The sequence below is a fragment of the Elephas maximus genome, chromosome 9, assembly GCF_024166365.1.
Source record: "Elephas maximus indicus isolate mEleMax1 chromosome 9, mEleMax1 primary haplotype, whole genome shotgun sequence".
NCBI classification, from domain to species: Eukaryota; Metazoa; Chordata; class Mammalia; order Proboscidea; family Elephantidae; genus Elephas; species Elephas maximus.
Genome location: NC_064827.1, coordinates 33,565,395 through 33,585,996, shown reverse-complemented (window position 1 = coordinate 33,585,996; position 20,602 = coordinate 33,565,395). Strand labels below are relative to the sequence as shown.

At 39.2% G+C, this 20,602-nt stretch overlaps 1 protein-coding gene across 4 annotated transcripts in view; it reads left to right on the top strand.

Annotated features, from left to right (window-relative positions):
• Positions 1-20,602, top strand: part of ELAVL2 (ELAV like RNA binding protein 2) — a 177,775-nt gene that overhangs the window by 148,703 nt on the left and 8,470 nt on the right. For all 4 annotated transcript variants that reach the window (XM_049896545.1, XM_049896544.1, XM_049896543.1 and 1 more), the window contains exons 4-5: positions 11,833-11,986; positions 15,029-15,254. In XM_049896545.1, the coding sequence (XP_049752502.1) occupies positions 11,833-11,986; positions 15,029-15,254 (380 nt within the window). The remainder of the gene's footprint in view (positions 1-11,832; positions 11,987-15,028; positions 15,255-20,602) is intronic.

Sequence of the window (20,602 nt, the reverse complement as noted above, 5' to 3'; positions counted from 1 at the left end):
AGGGTTTACAAGGCTGTAATCCTTACAGAGGCAGACTGCCACGTCTTTGCCATGGAGCAGCTAGGGGGTTTAAACAGCCAACCTTTCGGTTAGCAGCCAAGCACTTAACCTCTGTGCCAGGAGGGCTCCTTTTTACCTTCTTTGTGGCGTAATGGTTAAGTACTACGGCTGCTAACCAAAAGGTTGGCAGTTTGAATCCACCAGGCGCTCCTTGGAAATTCTCTGGGGCCACTTCTACTCTGTCCTTAGGTTTGCTGTGAGTCAGAATCAACTCGATGACAACAGGTATTTTTTTTTAATGTCTTAGTGGGAGGCTGTGGGTGGCTCAAACAGTTCATCCTTTGGCTACTAACAGAAAGGTTGGTGGTTCCAGTCCACCCAGGGTGCCTCAGAAGAATGGCCTGGCGATGTATTTCCAAGAGGTCACAACCACTGAAAACTCTATGAAGTGAAGTTCTTTGAAACACACGGAGTCACCATGAGTCGGAATTGACTCTGCAACTGGTTTGGTTTTTGGTTTTAATGTCTTAGTATATTTAGTGAAAGTATCTGAAGTGAAAAATTTACAGTACTACCTGTTAGTATTGCCTCCTTAATATTTTTTTATAGACTGCAGAAAGCGCGAGGTCATTATGTTATTCCAAACAGGAAACTAAAATTGAGTCATTGGGCTCCTGGTTGCATGGTGACTCCTAACCCATCCAAATAACCTTTATCTACTAGAAGTTAAATGATTTTTCATGCAGTCCATTAATCATTTCTTCCAACTGCCTCCCCAAAATGTATCCTGTTTCTCACTTTGTATCTCACTTTATTGGGTTTGGACTCTAACAGAGATCTCTGTGAGAGAGAATGAGGAAGTGGGAGGATTTAATATGTACGTAATAGTTATATTGGAGAAATAAAATTAATTTGAGCTTTTCCTGTCAGTTCATTTAAAGATGTTGTATGTTGGCCCTCCGTAAGACATTCAACCAAGCTTCAGGCTTTCCAATACTTATCTGTCATAATCTTACAAAATACCTGTCATATTCAAGAGTTAGTGTCAATAATAATTGCCATGGATTTAGAGGAAGCTATGCTTATTTAATCCTTGAACTATTTTCCTGTTGAAAATGCATACATCTTCCTTGTGCCAAATCTCCCTCTCTTTGTCTTCTTACCTTAACTCAGAGAGAATCTAAGTTTTTCCTCCATAAATTGGGGTGATGATGATTATACCTAATTCATAGGCTTGTTTTGGGGACCAAATGAATTAATATATGTGACATACCCAGAACAGTGCCTGGTACATGGTAACGCCTTGACAAATGATACATGTGATCATTATCTGTAGTGTTACGATACAGTTCCTGGGTAGTGCAGATGGCTTGTGCTCGATTACTAACCTAAAGGTTGCTGCTTCAGACCCACCGATCAGTACCACAGAAAAAAGGCCTGGCGATCTGCTTCCATAAAAAATATAGCCAAGAAGGTCCTGTGGAGCAGTTCTGCTCTGTAAGGCGTGGGGTCGCCATGAGTCGGACAGGATTCATCAGCAATAGGTTTGGGTTTTTGTGTGTGTGTCTGTGTGTATACACATGCATGTATGTATATTACAATTAAAGCATTGTATTATTATGGTTTTCTAGCTGTGTGCTGACAGTTTTATGTGGATTATTCCATTTCATTCTCATAAGGCCCCCATGAGGTGAGTGTGCACTATCATTACCATCAAATTACAAGTAAAGAAATCAAGGCTTCAGAGGACCCAAGGACATTATTTCAGAGTGATACAGCTGGTAAGTGACAGAGCCAAGATCTAGACCCTGCTCTGTGCGACTCTGTGTCCTATATTTTTGCTCTTTCTTAACTTTGGAGAGCTCAAGGCCATGCATTGACATCTGGCCAGGACTTCACTGAAGCCTTTGTAGTAGGCTCTGTTGTGGCCAGAAGGTATAATAATATTTGCATTCTCTATCTTTTACAAGTTTTTTGACGTAGAACTAAACCAGCTTATGCCTGCCTCAGTTCTAGTCTGTTGATATTACTTAATATTCCTGAAGATTATGTGGCCAATTAAATACAGACTCATTTCTCATTTTCAATGTTAAAATCAGTGCATCAACTTTCTTAAGTACTATTGAGAATCTCCTGATTCAGAGAGTAGGAATGGACTCTTTCGTGGTTACAGCCCGAAGCTTCCATCAGCTTTTTTTTTTCTTCATACCACTTTAATCTAATCACTTACTAAAATTTTAATGTGCTAAGTGTAGTTATGAGATTGGAAATGGAATATGAAACATTCTGAGTGACAGGTGCCTGCTTAGACCTTGGAATGACTAGTCCATCACCACTGCAGTAATGGATTTGATTTAAATTCCCCCACCTCCCTCAATGCCTTGTCCACTGTTGTTGCTCAACTAGTGTTTTATTTTTGTTAAATTCTTTATGTGAAGAGATATTGAGGAATATGAAAGGCATTTGTGGTCTCTCTGAGTTGTAGTTTAAGAATATCTCTACCACGTAATCCCTGTTTGTCTTAACCAGTATGAAACCTCCTTGTCCAACCATCTGTGTACTACCACCAAGCCAAAACAACAATTAGAAGGCAGCTACAGCCTCTAGGCTATAGTGAGATAAATATGCCTGCCAACTGTGATACTTTAATAAAAAATAAAGATGTCTGTTAGGACAGCCTATTTGGACCCTTGTTTAATTGATGCACATGGATGGAACTGTTTGGTAGCATTTAATAAACCCTACTCAGTGTTTTTTTTTTTTTTCTTTTTTTCTTTTTACTCAGTGTAGTTTTTCAGAGGCTGAGCTTAAGATGTCTGAAAAAGGAAATCTAATTTGTCAGGTTTCCACTTTATGGTTAGTTGGTTAATACAAATCTTATAACCAACATTCTTTTATTTTTCTTTGGCTATTCAGTAGTTTTATTATTGGCTTTAACAGTATCATATATGATCACTTATTCATATGACATCACTTATTCTTGGCTTCATGTTTATGTCGAATCTAAGAATCAGCTACTTGAGCTTATTCAGTGATGTTGCTCTAAAACTTGAAAATGCTGTGAAGTCTCTCTAGTGTAAAACAACCAGTTGATGTTTTCCTTGTTAAATGGTGTGTAACTTAAAAATAATAGGCGCTTTAATACCAAAAAGATTCTGACTAGTCTAGGTACATTTTGATTTAATTGATAATACACTAGTCTCGGGATTTTTTTTTTTTCTCCCTCCCCAAATAATTATATTTTTATCAGGCATATTCCAAATAATTATCAGGCATTACTAATAGAAAATATACAGTAACTGCCCTGAGAGAATGACTTATTTGGATGGGTTTTTCAGATTTCCTTATATGTATATAATACTTTATTTAGAAAAGCTAAGGTTATCTTCTTGCATTTCTCAAATACATCCTTGTAACTGTCTGATCATATTTCCAGTAACTGTCATTTTGCTAAATAACTTTCATAATTTCAAAGAATTGCATGTCACAGCCAGTGCTATAATGGAGAACCCCTTGATGAAGAGTCAAGACGCCAGGTCTTTTGCTGTGTGTCTTTTGGCAAGTCATTTTGCCTCTCTGCTCCTCAGTCTTACTATTTTCTAGAAATAAAGAAATTGGACTGGATGATCTCTAAAATTTTCTTTTTACTCCAAAAGTAAGTTTTTTGTTTTCTAAGCAATATATTCTGTGAAAGATAATGTTGCTTTTAGGATTTGAATGCTGAATTTGAAAAAGGAAACTTAATTTTTTGAAATGTTTAAAGGAATCTTCAGCCTGGTCTGTGCATAAAGGACCATCATGTATAGGGGTTTTAGACTGTTACAAAGCCGATTGTGGCCTCTCTAACATTTTAGATGAGATTACAAAAATAAGCTCTCAAACTAGCATACAGTTACAAACTATCTTCATTACAATAAGTGTGTGATAGGCCCTCAGGGGTACAAAGTAGGATGAAGATAAGGTTTCTCATTTTAAGGAGTTCAGCCAGTCACAAGGCAGGGTAACAGATGAATACATCTTGATTTGGCAAATATTTTAAGAGAACAATGCATATGATGCAGTGTGGGTAGAACGAGAGGGGTCTAACAGAACAGAGTGGTGAGGACTGATGAGAACCCACCTTAGGGAGCAGATGATACCCATGCGTGGGCTCAAATGACTAAAATGTAGATGAGTGGCAAGAGCAGCTTATACAGATACAGGGAAGTGAGAGCAGGAAGCTTGGGGAATCTCCTGAAGGTTGTGTGTGTTTATATAGAAAAGGTAGTCAGTTCCCTGAGCGTGATTTGAAAGTTAATGTTAAAGCATCAGGGAGTCCCTGAAGGATTTTAAGCAGGGATTAACATGATCAAATGTGTTCTATGGTATCGTTGAGCTTCTGGCTTTATATAGTTAACAAACCCATTTAAGTAAAATTTGAGTTTACATATGTATTTTCTACTGATGCAGTTTTCTAAATTCCATATCTTGGAATACCTATTAGGTAACAGTCTTAATCTGTAATACCTTTTCTAAGCCTTCTTGTTAGATGTGATTATTTTCTCTAAGTATGTGGATATTCAACTCTGGCACCTCTGCAGGAGCTAATCATTAATTCCTCGTGGATTTATGTCCACGTGCTTTGTTCTCTTGGGATTACTTAATTGCAACCCATTGTGAAACATGCTTCTCCTTATGCAAAACTTAACCCTAGACCGTGATATCCATATGCCTTGATGTGTGTTTGAGACCTATTCCTGGTAGGGTTTGCGTTTAAAAGCAGATCAAACTGCTTTTGGGGGGTGAATTTTGAGGTCTGCTGCCTGAACTGTGGCTAGAGGTCACACCCTTCTGAGCACTTCACTTCTGAGCTCTTTTGAAGAGTCTAATAGACCAACTGTCTTTAAAGCCTTGATGTTGTTACAAGACTTTCCTACTGCCTACCAGACCCAGAGCTAACCTTTATTTAGTGATAGTGTCATTTTTCAAACAGTCCCATCAAGACTCCATTTTTTGATATCAACAGCAATTAACTCTCAGTTTAAATAGGCATAACTGTGACCTTGTCCACTCCTTTCAGCTCTGGAGAGGTGGGAGCTTTTAAAAAAAGATTTGGAGTGGCAAGCATTTAATTCTTCAGGTTTAATGTTTGTAGTCTTGGGTCAGTAATTGGCAAGTGATAAAAGTGGTTCAGTGGTGATCTTGTCAGTGGGTGATTTTTCAAATGTCCTTAGTTTTTGGGAAAAAAAAAGGAATTGCTTAGTTCATTTACGGGCTTTATCACTTTAATCTGTTGGTCTTAGTGCCCACTCTCACTGATGTCTCTGTTGATGAATCATAGAGGCGAGAGCAGTTGTATTTTTAGACAGAGGCGTTTAGGTTGACTTGGTTTGAAAGTGATGTACTAGCATTTTCAACTTTACTGGGTACATATAATAAAATACTCATCCTTATCCATAAGACGTTTTTGTTCCTTTTAATTCTGTGTATCTTGATCATCTGGTGTTTTGATAGCCCATTCTTAGTATATGTTACTTTTCTTTGTACATTTAATGTATAATTATTTTTAGCTTAGCTGATGAAGAAATGAGTTTTTAATTACAAGGAATATACTGTGTTTCAAGCTATTCCATGTTAGAGACCTAATTACTTTGATAAATATATTTTTATCTCTATTTTGTCCAGTCTGATCTCATTTGTGAAGAACAATTTCAGAAACCATTGGCTAGAGTATTTATTTTTCTCCCATCTAACTGCCTCCTTTCACCTCAAATGATCTCAGTATTGCTTGTCTTTGTTGATTATATCGCTTGTAGGGTTGTGAGAAATTTCAGAATAAACCTGAGTTTTAAATTGCTGTTGTTGGAGTAGGTTGGTGTTCCGTGTTGTACTCCCGGTATCATCTTTAAATATTTAAATTGCAGACTCTCTGGCTGCCTCTTAAATTAGATTCTTCACTTAGTAGTTTTGACATTTCATAACCTTGCTCCTCAGGCATTATATATTCGCCTGTTTAAATGGCAGTGGAAATTTAAAATCAGAATCCAGCTATTGATCCGGTGAGTGTAGACTGGAGAACAGGTAGCGCTTGGTGAAGGAAGGTGTTATTTTGACCCCACTGAGAAATAATGCTGGAGGTTCACTGTATTGAAGTAGTTCTAGGAACAGAATTTGTCATGAAACATACCCTTTCTGGGGGAGCTTAGTCTTGAAGAGCCGTATAGACTTAACATTAGAGGCTGAAGATAGTCCCAACATGGCATTCCGTGTGAGCATTGAAGCAGGGCCACCACTAGGAGCTCCACATTGATGGGGAAATCAGAATGAAGAAAGGTTGCTGGTAATTGTCAGATACACAAATGCGGTCTGGAAATGAATTTGGGATCTCCAAACTGCAACCCTTCTTTATCCAACTGCAGACCTTCTTGCCACTTTTCGTCTGAGTGCATTTTCTGTTTTAATCCTTTGAGATGGAAGAAGAAAGGTTTTTTTCTTTCCTTGGAAGGGAGGGTGTTGATGACAGTCACATCCGTAATGGAGCCGGGGAAGAGGGGCTGCTTTAATCCCAGGAAAATAAAGGGTGAGGGGTGAGAAGGGGCACCTTGGCCTGGGGAAGGGCAGTTGCCCCTCCTTAAATTTTTGTTTCCTGGAAGTGGGGAGAGATTGCTCCTTTAATTATATTCTGAGAATTACTAATAAAACTGATTTCAAAATCCTAATTATGATGTGTAGTTTCTCCAGTTAATCTCAATTAGTGGCCACTCACCTTCCTTTAGGAAAAGTTACTTAAAAAAACTTAATAGAGAGTAAAATAAAATAACTATAATTTCTGCAGCCATCCTGTTTTCTACTGACTCACTTAATTTCTGTGTATTATGTGTGTACATTGTGTGTTAAAGAAACAGCCAAGATTATTTAATTTTCCTAAACTCTCAGACCAAGTGAACTGATAAGCAATTACTGTGTTTTATTGTGGAAAGAATACTGGACAAAGAGACAAGAACCTGGAGCCAGAAGATCTGAGTTTGAGTCCAGAATGCACTAGTTTTGTAGAAGCTTAGGTGTGTATTTTCCTTGTCTATGCCTGTTTCTCCAGCTGCAAAATATTAATGTGGGCCTTACATACCTCCCAGGGTTGTTGTGAGACACAAAATGCTATACAGGTTTCCCCGCTATGCGTTCCTGTGAAACCTTTCATAAGCCAAAAGGGCATAAAGTAAAGATGCAATTACCATTACAGTAATTTATCTGGGAAAAATTTTTGAGTGTTCCCAGACCCAAAAAATAGCCTACCAGATCATACCAAATAACACATAAAACGCTTATGAGCTCTCTGAGGCTTTTCTGATACGTTAGGAAACATCTTGCTTAACGGATGCGCAAAATAAACTGGAGATAAAGCACAGATGCTTACAGACACCATTCAAAGCCATGGCGGCTTGATACTGAGATGTTGAGAGTAGTTCTTGGGAAAGCAGCTTGGTGACACCACTCTTAGCTGCTCAGGGTGCGTGCTGACACTTCAGAGGCTCCCTGTAAAACAAATGCTGAACACTTTCCCCTCTTTGCCTTTTTTTCATAAAAGCGAAACTCCTCTTCAGGTTTCTTTCGGTTAGTGAAAACACGTGCTGTTGTTGGTCTTTCATAAAAGCAAAGTGGCATGAGGTGAAGTTTCAAAAAGCAGGGGATACCTATATTTGAAAATGCTTTGTAAACAGTCAAGTTCTACTTGTTAGGTGCCATCGAGTTGGTTCCAACTCAGAGCAACTCTGTACAACAGAACAAAACACTGCCCCGTCCTGCACCATCCTTGCAGTCATCGTTATGCTTGAGCCCATTGTTGCAGCCACTGTGCCAGTCCATCTTGTTGAGGGTCTTTCTGTTTTTCGCTGACCCTGTACTTTGCCAAGCATGATGTCCTTCTCCAGGGACCGATCCCTCCTGACGACATGTCCAAAGTATGTAAGACGCAGTCTCGCCGTCCTTGCTTCTAAGGAGCATTCTGGTTACACTTCTTCCAAAGCAGATTTGTTTGTTCTTTTGGCAGTCCATGGTATATTCAATATTCTTCGCCAACACCACAATTCAAAGACGTCAGTGCTTCTTTGGTCTTCCTTATTCATTGTCCGGCTTTCACATGCATATGATGCAATTGAAAATACAATGGCTTGGGTCAGGTGCACCTTAGTCTTCAAGGTGACATCTTTGCTTTTCAACACTTTGAAGAGGTCCTTTGCAGCAGATTTGCCCAGTGCAATGCATCTTTTGATTTCTTGACTGCAGCTTCCATGGATGTTGATCATGGATCCAAGTCAAATGAAATCCTTGACAACTTCAGTCTTTTCTCCGTTTATCGTGATGTTGCTTATTTGTCCAGTTGTGAGGATTTTTGTTTTCTTTATGTTGAGGTGTAATCCATACTCTAGCTCCTAAATATAAGTTAAATGTAAACATTGTTTGTTACCACTGTGAGTTTGTATGTAACCTAGTCACATCTGTTCTGCCTATGGTAATGGAAAATCCGTTTTCTTGTCAAAATTACTGAAAAATACTGTTTTGAGAAGGTTTGTGACTGTTCTTGAAGCATCTTCGAATTAAAGAAGCAATGAGACTGAAGACTGGACATTGAAAAACCAAACAGATAACTGACCCAAGTATGTTTTCAAAGCTTTTGTAGAAGAACTAAATTTAAATCCATATTCCTAAATATATTTTAGGCTAACTTTTTTAAAAACATCACACACCAAACCAAAAAACCCACTGCCATCGAGTGGATGTCAGCTCACACTGATCTGAAATACACAAAGCAGGGAATGCCACCGTGTGAGTAAATTATTCTGGAATACAGTGATGGACTCAGATGACTTCCATCTTTAATAGCCTGGGTCTTTACCTACTTTTACAGATTCATGTAGAGGTAGATAACATAATGTAGACACCTAGGTTTTAGGCTCTGTGCTAAGCCTTACATGCAAATAACGGATCATTCCTAAAACTATACGAAGAAAGTACTATTTATGGGGAAATAGGCCAGAAGAGTTTGCCTGGGTTCACAGAGCCGGCAATAAACTGAGCCTAGTTTAAGCTCAGCCTGTTTGATTGGAGAGCCTTCACCTTTAACCACTGTTACACTGCCCCACGCCATGCTTGAGCTCCTTATAGAGGCTGCCTGCCTGACCCATCCTGTTTCATTAGTCATCGGAAGCTGAGAACCTGTGGATGCTTACCTGTTGCCCATGGGAACTGACTCTTTGTAAAGGGACTTAAGCCACATGATCTGGTTGAGAACCACTGAAATAAGCGGTAGTGTCCCAGATCTCAGTGAGGATCAAAGTCCTGGTGATTTTAGCTTCCCCAGATAATTGAGAGTTGTGCTCTAAAAAAAGAAAATGGATATTCATGTGTTCGCATCATCGAATGCATGTGTAATTCAGGGGCCTTTCGTTACATCAGTTCCTAATAGCCCCAAGAATAGGTTCTGTTTAAAAGATTTTGGTGATCACTTTGAAATTTTCTTTCATTTCTTATTTTTCACTTACATTTAAGTTCCCCCATCTTCATTGTCCTTAAGTGCTTAGGCATAAAGGAAAAAAATATATATGTGAATAGTTCTCTTCTCTCCAACACTTTTTCAAATTCCTTGTTTCTGTAGGATTCTGTAGGACAGGACAGTGCTAATAATGTTACTTCCAAATTATAAACTTAGAAACAACAGATGTATTTTCATTTGTTAATGAGTAATTTGGTTAAATAAAGGGTGGCGTAATGTTAACACTATTTTGATACAGAGGTAAAAAAAAATAGCAAGATCTCTCTGAGGTAGTGTAAGACCTGACTTACTTTTTTTTTTTCCTGGAAAAAAAAAAAGTGCTCATATAGACAGCTGGGGGCATAATTTAAACCATGCAGAAAATATTTGGTGTCCCATACCAAAAGCTGTTTAAATACTAGTGTAAATTAGAATTTATTATTATTATTTTGGTAATATCAGTGAACCGGATTAAAGGTAGGCACTGATGAATAAAATGAGCAGGCAGAAGTAAATATTTCACAGTACCACAGCAATGGGTCCCAGAGTTAGACCCGTTAGTCTTTTTTACGAATGACCTGGAAAATAAGGTTGTTGTTTGTTGTTAGGTGCTGTCAAGTTGGTTCTGACTCATAGTAACCCCGTGTTCAATAGAACGAAACACTGCTCAGTCCTGTGCCATCCTCACAGTCATTGGTATGCTTGAGCCCATTGTTGCATACACTGTGTCAGTCCATCTCATTGAGGCTCTTCCTCTTTTCTGCTGACCCTGTACTTTACCAATCGTGATGTCCTTCTCCAGGGACTGATCCCATCTGACAACATGTCCAAAGTATGTAAGATGCAGATAAGATACATAATGTAATTTCTGTCCTTGCAGTTGACTAGTCAAGGAGAGTTTATAGTTAAACAAAGGGAATGTGGTCAGGGAGAGCTTCTGAGACTTGGAGTTATCTAAAAATTGGCATAGATAGGTTATAGCCAAAGAGCCATTGATTACAATCAGAGCAAGAGATCTAGATGACTTGGTGAACTGCCCCTTAAATGCTATGCTCCAGCAAGCCTGTGGTATAGGCTTTACTCAGCAAATATTCTAGCGTCTGTCACATGCAATGCATTGAGCAGACTCTGAGGATGCAGTGACGAATGAGACAGAGTCTTTCTCACAGGAAGTTTATTACATGAAGAAGGATTATAAAGACACGCAGACTTATTTTATCTTCCATCCTTGTGGTATTGTGGACACTATATCTGAAAAAGCAGGAAGCTAGGAAGGGTACATAAAATGACAGGTAAAGCCAATAAGAGGATATAATTGAAAATCAAGGCTAAAAAGACTTGTAAACAAGAAGACAGTAGACAAAGGATAATGGGGGATATAATGCATCCACATATTTAAGTTTCTGGGAATTTATGGAAACTAGAAAGTTCTTTGGGATAAATTAAAAGGATGGATTTACAATAGTGTAAATTTTTTTTAGAGTTGTGGTATCACCACCCCTAGAGATGGAAGAGGCTGGAAAAAAGGTTACAGAAATGTGAGTGAGATGAATTCAGACTCGTTAAGCTTAGAACTAGGAAGAAAGACCTGGTGACCTACTTCTGAAAATCAGCCCAGTGAAAGCCCTCTGGGTCACTGTGGTCTGATCTTCTTGTGCCTGGGGTCACCATGAGGCAGGGGTCACCGTGGTCTGATCCTCTTGTGCCTGGGGTCGCCATGAGGCAGGGGTCACCGTGGTCTGATCTTCTTGTGCCTGGGGTCGCCATGAGGCAGGGGTCACCGTGGTCTGATCCTCTTGTGCCTGGGGTCGCCATGAGGCAGGGGTCACCGTGGTCTGATCCTCTTGTGCCTGGGGTCTCCATGAGGCAGGGGTCACCGTGGTCTGATCCTCTTGTGCCTGGGGTCGCCATGAGGCAGGGGTCACCGTGGTCTGATCCTCTTGTGCCTGGGGTCGCCATGAGGCAGGGGCCGACTCCACGGTAGCTAACAACAAAAACAAAGCTTAGAATAACTGAGTCAGAATTCCTAGTTTGGGGAGTTGGTCCCAGTGAAGATAACCTAATGCTAGGAGTAGACTGTGCTTATATGAACCCTTGGTCTGTTACAAGAACTCACAACCCTTGAGGGGTAAATACTCTCTCCAGTCAGGGAACACCACTTCCCTTGAATCTGACCCAAATGAGTAAAGACGTTAGAGCCAGGCTTGCTTTAACTTCCATGACCATATGTTACTTACAGAAAATCTGCTGACTCAGGCAGTCCTTGAGTTATTGAACAGAGGGGACTGAGTGTATGCACGTCTGATTTTATTTCCCTTTTCCAGGTTTCCTATGCTCGCCCAAGTTCAGCTTCTATCAGAGATGCAAATTTGTATGTCAGTGGACTTCCGAAGACAATGACCCAGAAGGAGTTGGAACAGCTTTTTTCACAATACGGACGCATTATTACTTCCCGTATTCTTGTTGACCAAGTCACTGGTAAGTAGGCATCCACTCAGGATGGTAGCTTGTGAAATATTCTCTCCAGCTGGTAGCTGGTGAAATATTGTCCCTTCTGATACAGCAGTCTTGGCTCTAGAATACATCAGAGGTGTATGTGGGCCAGAAAATGCAATTTTCTGCTGGAATTGTTCATAAATATGCATGGACAAAAATAGATTGTGGAGCGTAGTGAGTGAGCTTGAGTCATTTCCACCCCGAAGGTGCAGGTTTGCAGCCTGTTTCATGGCTTGTAATAAATTTACAGATGCTATAATCATTTCCAAACCGCTGTGTGAAAACAGCCCCCGTCTTCCTTATAAAGTACCGATAAACAATCTTTTGTAAAAAAGCAGAGTTGAGTGCAGCAATAGGCAGCTGGTTCTCCGAGGGAGGATTACACTATATCCAAACTGGTAATTGCTGTTAACGCTGTTTCTCAGGCCCGGGTTGTGATGTCTGGACATGTATGAGAATAAGACATTTTGAACGTTAAAATTTATTTTATGCCTAATTTAACTTTTAACAAAACTAAATGAGAAGACTAATATGCTTATTAGAAATTGTGCGAGTAAGGAACGCCTTCGGCTAAAGTTTTAGTTAAGGAAAGCTAGCTATAGACTTGAATATGGATTCTAAAAATGAAGTACGGGTATTTATTATCAGAGCAATACAAGTTCATTTTAAAGCGTTTAGAAAATACAGGAATGTGGTGAGGAGGAAAAAATCTCACCTGTAGAGCCGTTTGCTCAAGCAGCCACCCTGAGATTTAGTGGAATTTTTAAAAAGTAGGTTTTCTCTTTTTTTTTGCCTTCCGCCCCCATACTTCTTTTTCTCTCTCCTTCCTCTTCTTACTCTTTTTCTTACAACACCACTGGAGATGTATATTACAATATCTGAAAGTTTATTTAAAAGAAAGCAGTAAAATAACCACAGAATAAAAAGTCGGGCCAAGTTTTTAATTCTTCAAATGAAAATTACTTGAGTTGATTTGAATTTGATTAGAAACAGGCCCTCCATTCTGTTAATTGGCTTTGTAGGCAGCACCGCCCCTAGAATTCTGGGTAGAGAGACACCTGCCTCCATATACATGCTTGTGAGAACGGCCTGCAGGCTTTGCTGTAGGGAAAATTTAGGCAAGTGAGAGTTTATAAAATGCAGTCTTTCTTCTTAGCCATATTACTTCTTTCCTAATCCTCTTTAAACAAGCTACCACACTGTGTCAGAGCACAGACTGATAATGGGGTTAAATAGTAAATCCCAGTCCAGATAAATTCTTTTAAAGTAACAGCAGTGCCCTTTGATTTTGTCCATATCCTGCATACTTTTTAACACTCCTTTTTAACGAGAATTTGGTAAAGTGAGAGTGGATTTCACCTGTGATACAGAAAGCCCATCTCTTAACTGAGAGTCCACCCTGAGTGCACCCCTTGTGGGCTAATCAGGGGTTTTCCAGTGTGTCCGGCACCTGCAGCATCAGCACCCTCCTGGAACCTTGCTAGAAAGGCAGATTCCTCCCCGCCTCCCAACCTACTGAATAAAACTCTGGGGGTGGGATGCTTTACCAAGCCCTTCAGGTTATTCTGATGCATACTCAAATTTGAGGACCATCAGTTTAGGTGACTTAGCCTGTGTAGAGCCCATTTCATTGCTAATCTGATGCTTTTCTAATAGAGTCGCTAAGCCCCACGGGTTTTTCTCAATAGGACCTAGTAGATAACCAAAAGGATGTGCTTCCCTATCATTCTGCTGTTTCGTCTTTATACTCATGGCTTTTAAAATGAATTTATTCCCTTTACTTGAAATGAAAAAATAAAACCCTACAATTTTGTTATTCAGCCATCAGGTGGTAATAATGTGTAATGGCTATAGCTTAAATAGGAAAGGTAAAGTGACAGGGGGTGTCTAAGATAAGCGTATATGGAGTAAATTCCTTATTGAATTTAGATAAAAATTCTAAGCCAAGCAAGTAGACCTTCGTTTCTTTTTAAAGTTTGTGTAAATCATGGTGGTTGGAGCTTTTCCTAAGCCTGCTGCCTTCTCATTTCCTTCTTCATTGACATACTCTGAATCTCTAGACCTTTCTAGCTGCTGGTCCCATACTAGTACTGCTAGTACTAATTTGCTTGCCAAGAAAACCTCCCCCTACAACTGGCCACCTCATCTAGTCTGTTCGGGCTGATTAAATGTAATGTGTTGGATTTACTGCTGCTGTTTCTTGTGAGCTGGCAAGTCCTTTGGCCATCCCTCTGCTTTCCCATTCAGCATGGGTCAGGGAGTGGCATTCCATAGTCAGGAGTCATGCTGCTCAGGCCAGGGATCTTTCACGCTTTCTTTCTCTTTTTCATTTTCTAAAAATAAATCTAAGTCCTGTTATCTATTCTCTCATATATTATTCTTCTTCTAATAGAGTATAGCTAGCTGGAAGGAGTGAGGGAGCCTCAGAGAACCAGAAGAGTCTCTTCAGAGCTTAAAGAGCTTGTATCCTATGCAATAATATTAAACTGGATTTATTTGAGATTTTAGCTGAAATATGTCTTTCTACCACAGTGCATGTATTTTTTAGCATAGTTTTTTACCTTTTTAGCAACTGCCTGGTCTGGTCCTGTTCTCCTTGTTACAAGGAAGAGAGCTACTGTGCCCTTTGTTTCTGAGCTGCTTGTCCAGTAGAACAATTTGAAAAATGGAATTGAGACATGCTGTTGACAGAGAAAGAGAGTGAAACAGAGAATATATAAACACGAAGAACAGCAGAGATGGACTTGTGTGCTTTCTCTTCTCACCTGTGCCTATTGGTTTGCATGTAATAATGGTACTCAGATTGTATAGGTGACTTCAAGCCTTAAAAAATAAAACAAAATTGTGGTTCTAGACAGAATGGTTAGTAAGTTAAGATAAACTTTCCTGCTGGTGTAATTTTTTTGTAAATGTTATATGTGGGTGAAAGCATGTTCTTGGGAAGGAAAAATTAATTTATCCTTTCTTCTCTCCCCCCCTCCTTCCACTTCTTCTTTCCGAAATCTTTACCCAAATCTACTGTAGGCATATCAAGGGGTGTAGGGTTTATTCGATTTGACAAGCGGATTGAGGCAGAAGAAGCTATCAAAGGCCTAAATGGCCAGAAACCTCCTGGTGCCACAGAGCCAATCACTGTAAAGTTTGCTAATAATCCAAGCCAAAAAACCAATCAGGCCATCCTTTCCCAGCTGTACCAGTCTCCAAACAGAAGGTACCCAGGACCGCTAGCTCAGCAGGCACAGCGTTTTAGGTAAGTCTGGTCTAGTTCTTGTGCCCAGCTATTAAACTTGGAGAGAACTCTCAGAACTCATTGCCCAGTATTTTGATTGACAGATTCTCCTAGGACTTTTGGTTTCCTTTTTTAAATTATTTATTTGTGGACGCAGAGAAAACCTCCTTGGGAAATAATGTCTTCTGCTAATTTTGAAGGTGGGGGCAAAAGGATAATAACATACAGCAGTGGTTCTCAGCCAGAGGTGATTTTACTCCCCAGGGTGCTATTGACAATGCCTGGAATCAGTTACGTTGGCATAACTTGGGGGAGGGTGCTGCTGGCATATAATGGGTAGAGACCAGGGATGCTTCTGAACATCCTATATTGTGCAGAATAGCCCCCAACAACGGCAAATTATCCATTCCAAAAACATCAGAAGTGCTGAGGTTAAGAAACCCTGACCTGCAGAATACTGGGGTCATTTTAGCTGTCTCTGCTACATCCAGTTTTCCCTTTTTATTTTTTCTTGGTGGGATTTTCTTTTTGTGTTTCGATTTTTTAGACCAAGTTCTTTCATTTACTTAGTTTTATAATACATGAGCCACTAAAGTGTATAACCTCTGTGAATATATTTTCTGCAAATGGGCCCCTCTCCACTTTTTAAATCTTGTAGTCCAGAAAACTTTCTCTGTGAAAAGTTAGATAGTAGTAAATACATTAGGCTTTGTGGTCCAGGGTCTGTGCTGTATATGTTTCTTTTTTGTTCTTTTTGATAAAGAACTCTTTAAAAATGTAAAAACCGTTCTTAGCTTCTAGACCCTCCAGAAGCAGGGAGCAGTCTGGATTTGGCCTGTGTGCAGTGTTTGCAACCCCTGTTTAGCCCATACAATGGTGCAGTGCCTCTTCAGGCCAAAGATGATGTTCTAACTCACTGACAGGTATAAAAATTCTAACTTTACAAGCTGTATTCTAATCCTGGGATGATAACCAAGGCAGGAGCCATTTAAAAAAAAATAGTAAGTACATATAAAAAATAATAATTTTAAGAAGAAAACAGCAAAGCATGAAGAGCTTCTGGTTTCATAAGTCAGTCTCGTTGTTTTTATCTTCCAGGACATTTTGAAATATACCTTAGGCCATATGGTATAGTGCAGCCACAATGCCGTCTCTAACCCCCGTGCTATTTATTATTATTATTATTATTATTATAGGTGTTGATCAATTTCATTTAATTTCTGGGGCAGAATAATTACCAAAAATATAATCACAAATTTAGCCTAACAAGATCGAGAGGTTAAATGTTTTCTAGCTTAAATCACTTGCTTTTTTTCCCACTGATGTATTTAAGAGTACGGAACAGAGCAGGGGAACCCTGGTGGCGCAGTGTTTAAGAGCTACTGCTGCTAACCAAAAGGTCGGCTGTTTGAATCCACCAGTCACTCCTTGGAAACCCTATGGGGCTGTTCTACTCTGTCCTGTAGGGTCACTATGAGTCAGAATTGACTTGACGGCAACAGGTTAGGGTTTTTTTGTGTGAACAGAGCAGGGGTAAAATCAGTCAAATATCTCCTTTTGAACTGTACTCAGTTATGTTACTTGAGATATGGAAAAAGATTTTCCATAAATACCATGTAAATTTCCTATTTAAGTTGGTGTCTGCCCTGGTAGAAGGGTGGCATGGTCAAGGGCTAAATTTTGAACCAGATGACTAAGTGCCCAATTGATTGACGGTTGTGCTGTGGTGACTGTCTGCTTTAACTTGGCAAGAAGGAAGCGTTGACAGAAGAGAAACCCGTCCACCGTTGATTTGGTTGATGGCAGTGGAGATCTGGTTGGAGGAATTGATGCATGGGGGGTATTTGATGCTTTCTCTTGTGGAGAAACAAAGCCCACAAAGCAGTGTTCATAGCTCTGCCTATAGGGTTCCTCTGTGGCATCTTTTTAAAAGTAAATAATATTTTTTTGCAAGGTTAGCACAGACAGTCCTAGAGGAATTCTACAAGTGCTTCTCTGGTAGCCTACCTAGTTAACTTCAGAGCTCACTGGAGCCTAGGAAAAAATATTGAGCCTTAAAGGAAAACTATTCTTTAAAACATATTGGGTGCATTTTAACACTGAAAGCATAAAATGTTTGATGTTACTGTTGCTGAGTGCTGTTGAGTAGATTCTGACTTGTAGCGACCGTATGTGACAGAGTAGAACTACCCCGTACGGCTTACTAGGCTGTAATCTTTATGGGCGCAGATAGGTCTTTTTTTCCCATGGTGTGGCTGGTAGGTTTGAACTGCTGACCTTTCAGTTAGCAGTTGAGTGCTTAATCATTGCACCACCAGGACTCCTTAGTTAGCTGAAATAGCTTACGTGTTATTTTTGCCGTTTTCAGATTTAAACTGTGTTTTTGTTTTGTGGTAGTTATTAAAGAAAACAATGTTCTTAGCAATGACATTGAATTCTGATGAAGACAGGGTAAGGGGCCTGACATGAAGGGTCTTCAGAATACCTGATTATTGAAATGGCAAGGCGCTAGAGTGAATCACGTGTCAGATTGTTGATGACGACTGCAGTATCCACTGTTTCCACTACCTACTTTCCTTCCCTCCCATATGCTTCGTGCTTTTTATTTTTGGTCGGGTAAAGTTTTATAGGATGTTCTAATGGCCGAATTTAATATCTTTTTCAATATCTTGTGTCCATTCTGTACTTTAGTCTTGTGGTGTACTGTATGTTATCATTAACTTGGAAATTCTTTTGTTCCTTGACTCCTATAGAAAGAAATTTTGGAAAAAGAGGAATAAGAATTATCTAGTTGTAAGGGCCCTGGTGGTGCAGTGGTTAAAAGCTTGGTTGCTAACTAAAAGGTCAGTGGTTCAACTCTTCCACGTGCTCCTTAGAAACTCTCTGTGACAGTTCTACTCTCCCCTGTAGGGTCACTATGAGTAGGAATCCACTTGATGGTAACAAGGTGTTATTTTATTTTATTTTTTTTAAAGGGCCACCAGCTCTCAGAAAACAGGTCTTTATTTTTTTCCCCATAGAGTCCTACCTGTTGCCTCTACCACCTCACTTCCTATTCCTTCCACAGTCTCTGACTAATAAAATATGAACTAGTTAATGATCAGTGAAGAAGTTTTCTCTAGATGGGGTGTTTTAGACATCTTGAAGGAATTGGGACTATATTCCTAGAGTTCAGATTTAATAATGTGTTTGGTTGTTTTTCTTTAATATCTTAGCTGTCATTACCTTGATTTTTTTTCTGTCATTCTGTTGAAATAACGTTGAAACTTCCTTCTTTCACCCCATAAAGACTCGTGAACTAGGCATTTGTTTGTTTTGTTGGTATTTTGCTCTTTTCTGTAGCTCAAGTCTAGATTTTACACAGAATTTTGTCCCAGGTTGTTTGTGTCTTAATGTTGCCTAACCTCGACTTTATCACCTTCCAGAAGACCCTTAGAAAATTTCTCACTTTGTGTTTCGATGTTGTGATAGTACCTTGGGAACTGAAAGATATTAGAGAATACAAGTTACCAGTATTATAATAATAAACGAGGATACTTTTAGTATTCATGAGATACACTATATCTTTTAAGGTCAAAAATTAAAATGTGTGGAATAATAAGTTTTAAAGTGGGCTTATAAGTTTAAGGCTCAGTCAATTCATGGGAATAATGAGAAAAAGAATTTTTATTTTAACATGAGCACTGCTGATATCATATGCTTATTGAATTGACTACATTTTTCAGAATAAGATAAGCCTTATTTATTTGAATGGATAGTATAATTCAAGCTCCTTAAGTATATTCTTGGGACGTGACATCTGAATTAAACTTCCAGCCAAATATTGTCATATTCTCTTCTTGTGGAGCAGCTTTAATTTTACTGACTGTGATCTAGTCTGATGGCCTGTGTGCCTGTCTCTGGGAGCCTTTGTGCGTTTTAAAGGCGCCTTTTAAATCAGCACTCGAGTTATGTTTAAGGCATGTGCTGGCTGCGTTATCACAGTTTCCTTTTGGAAGAAAATGGTATCGATCTTCCTGAATAATTTTTTTGTCTCTCAGAGGACCGATGATACCATCTAATTAGATAAGGGTAAGTTGATGATTTTGTTGTGATTAACTTCAAAACAGGTCTTTGTCCCTGCATTTGGAGAGCATTTGAGAACCATTGTTTGTAGGAGTCAGTGTTTTATTTTCTTATCCATTAGTAGCATATCTTTATATTCTTATATCTGCAGTTAATTGATTTTATACTTCCCCTTTTGCTTGCATATGGAGCCTCCCATGCTGTGTCAGTTAAACTTGAAAATTAGGCAGCTTCCCTTTTTTCATTCTGTACTTACAAACATACAGCTTTGAAATGGGAATGCTTTACTTAATAGATTCTTTTTAGCATATTACCTAGTTACAGTATTTCTGTTGATAGAAAAATGTACACCTGCAACAGTATGTGTATATAAGTATGTATGTTTTTCTGTATATATAAACATACACACACACCACTCATCTCTCAGTTTGTTGTACTGGGCTGGATCGTGCGTGGCTGTGGTGCTGAAGCTATGCCATCACTATTTCAAATACCCCAGCAGGGTCACCAGTGGTGGACAGGTTTCAGTGGAGCTTCCACACTAAGACAGACCAGGAGGGAGGAACTGGTGATCCATTTCTAAAAAACATTATGAATAGCAGTGAAACATTGTTTAATATAATACTGGAAGATAAGCCCCACTGAGTTTGGAAAACACTCAGTGTATGATTGGGAAGCCCTGCCTCCTCAAAGTAGTTGACCTTAGTTATGTGGATAGAGTCAAGCTTTTGGGACTTTGATTTGCTGATGTGGCACAACTAAAAAATGAGAAGAAACATCCATTAATAATTGGAATGTAGAATGTGTGAAGTATGAATCTAGGAAAATTGGAAGTTGTCAGAAATGAAATTGAATGCTTGAAGATAGATATCCTAGGCATTTGTGAGCTGAAATGGACTGGTATTGGCCATTCTGAATTGGACAGTCATATGATCTACTATGTCAGGAATGACAGCCTGAAGAGGAATGGCATCACATTCATTGTCAGAATGAATATTGCAGGAGCTATCTTGAAGTACAACATTGTCAGTAGTAGGAAAATTTCCATATGTCTACAAGGATGACCGGTTAATATGACTATTATTCAAATTTATGAACCAACCATGAATGCCACAGATGGAAAAATTGAAGATTTTTTATCAACTTCTGCAGTCTGAAGTTGATCAAATATGCAATCAAGATGCATTGATAGTTAAGGTTATTAGAACGTGAAAGTTGGAAACAAAGTAGAAGGCTTGGTAATTGTAAGATATGGCCTTGATAATAATGACAATACAGGAGATCGCATGATAGAATTTTGCAAG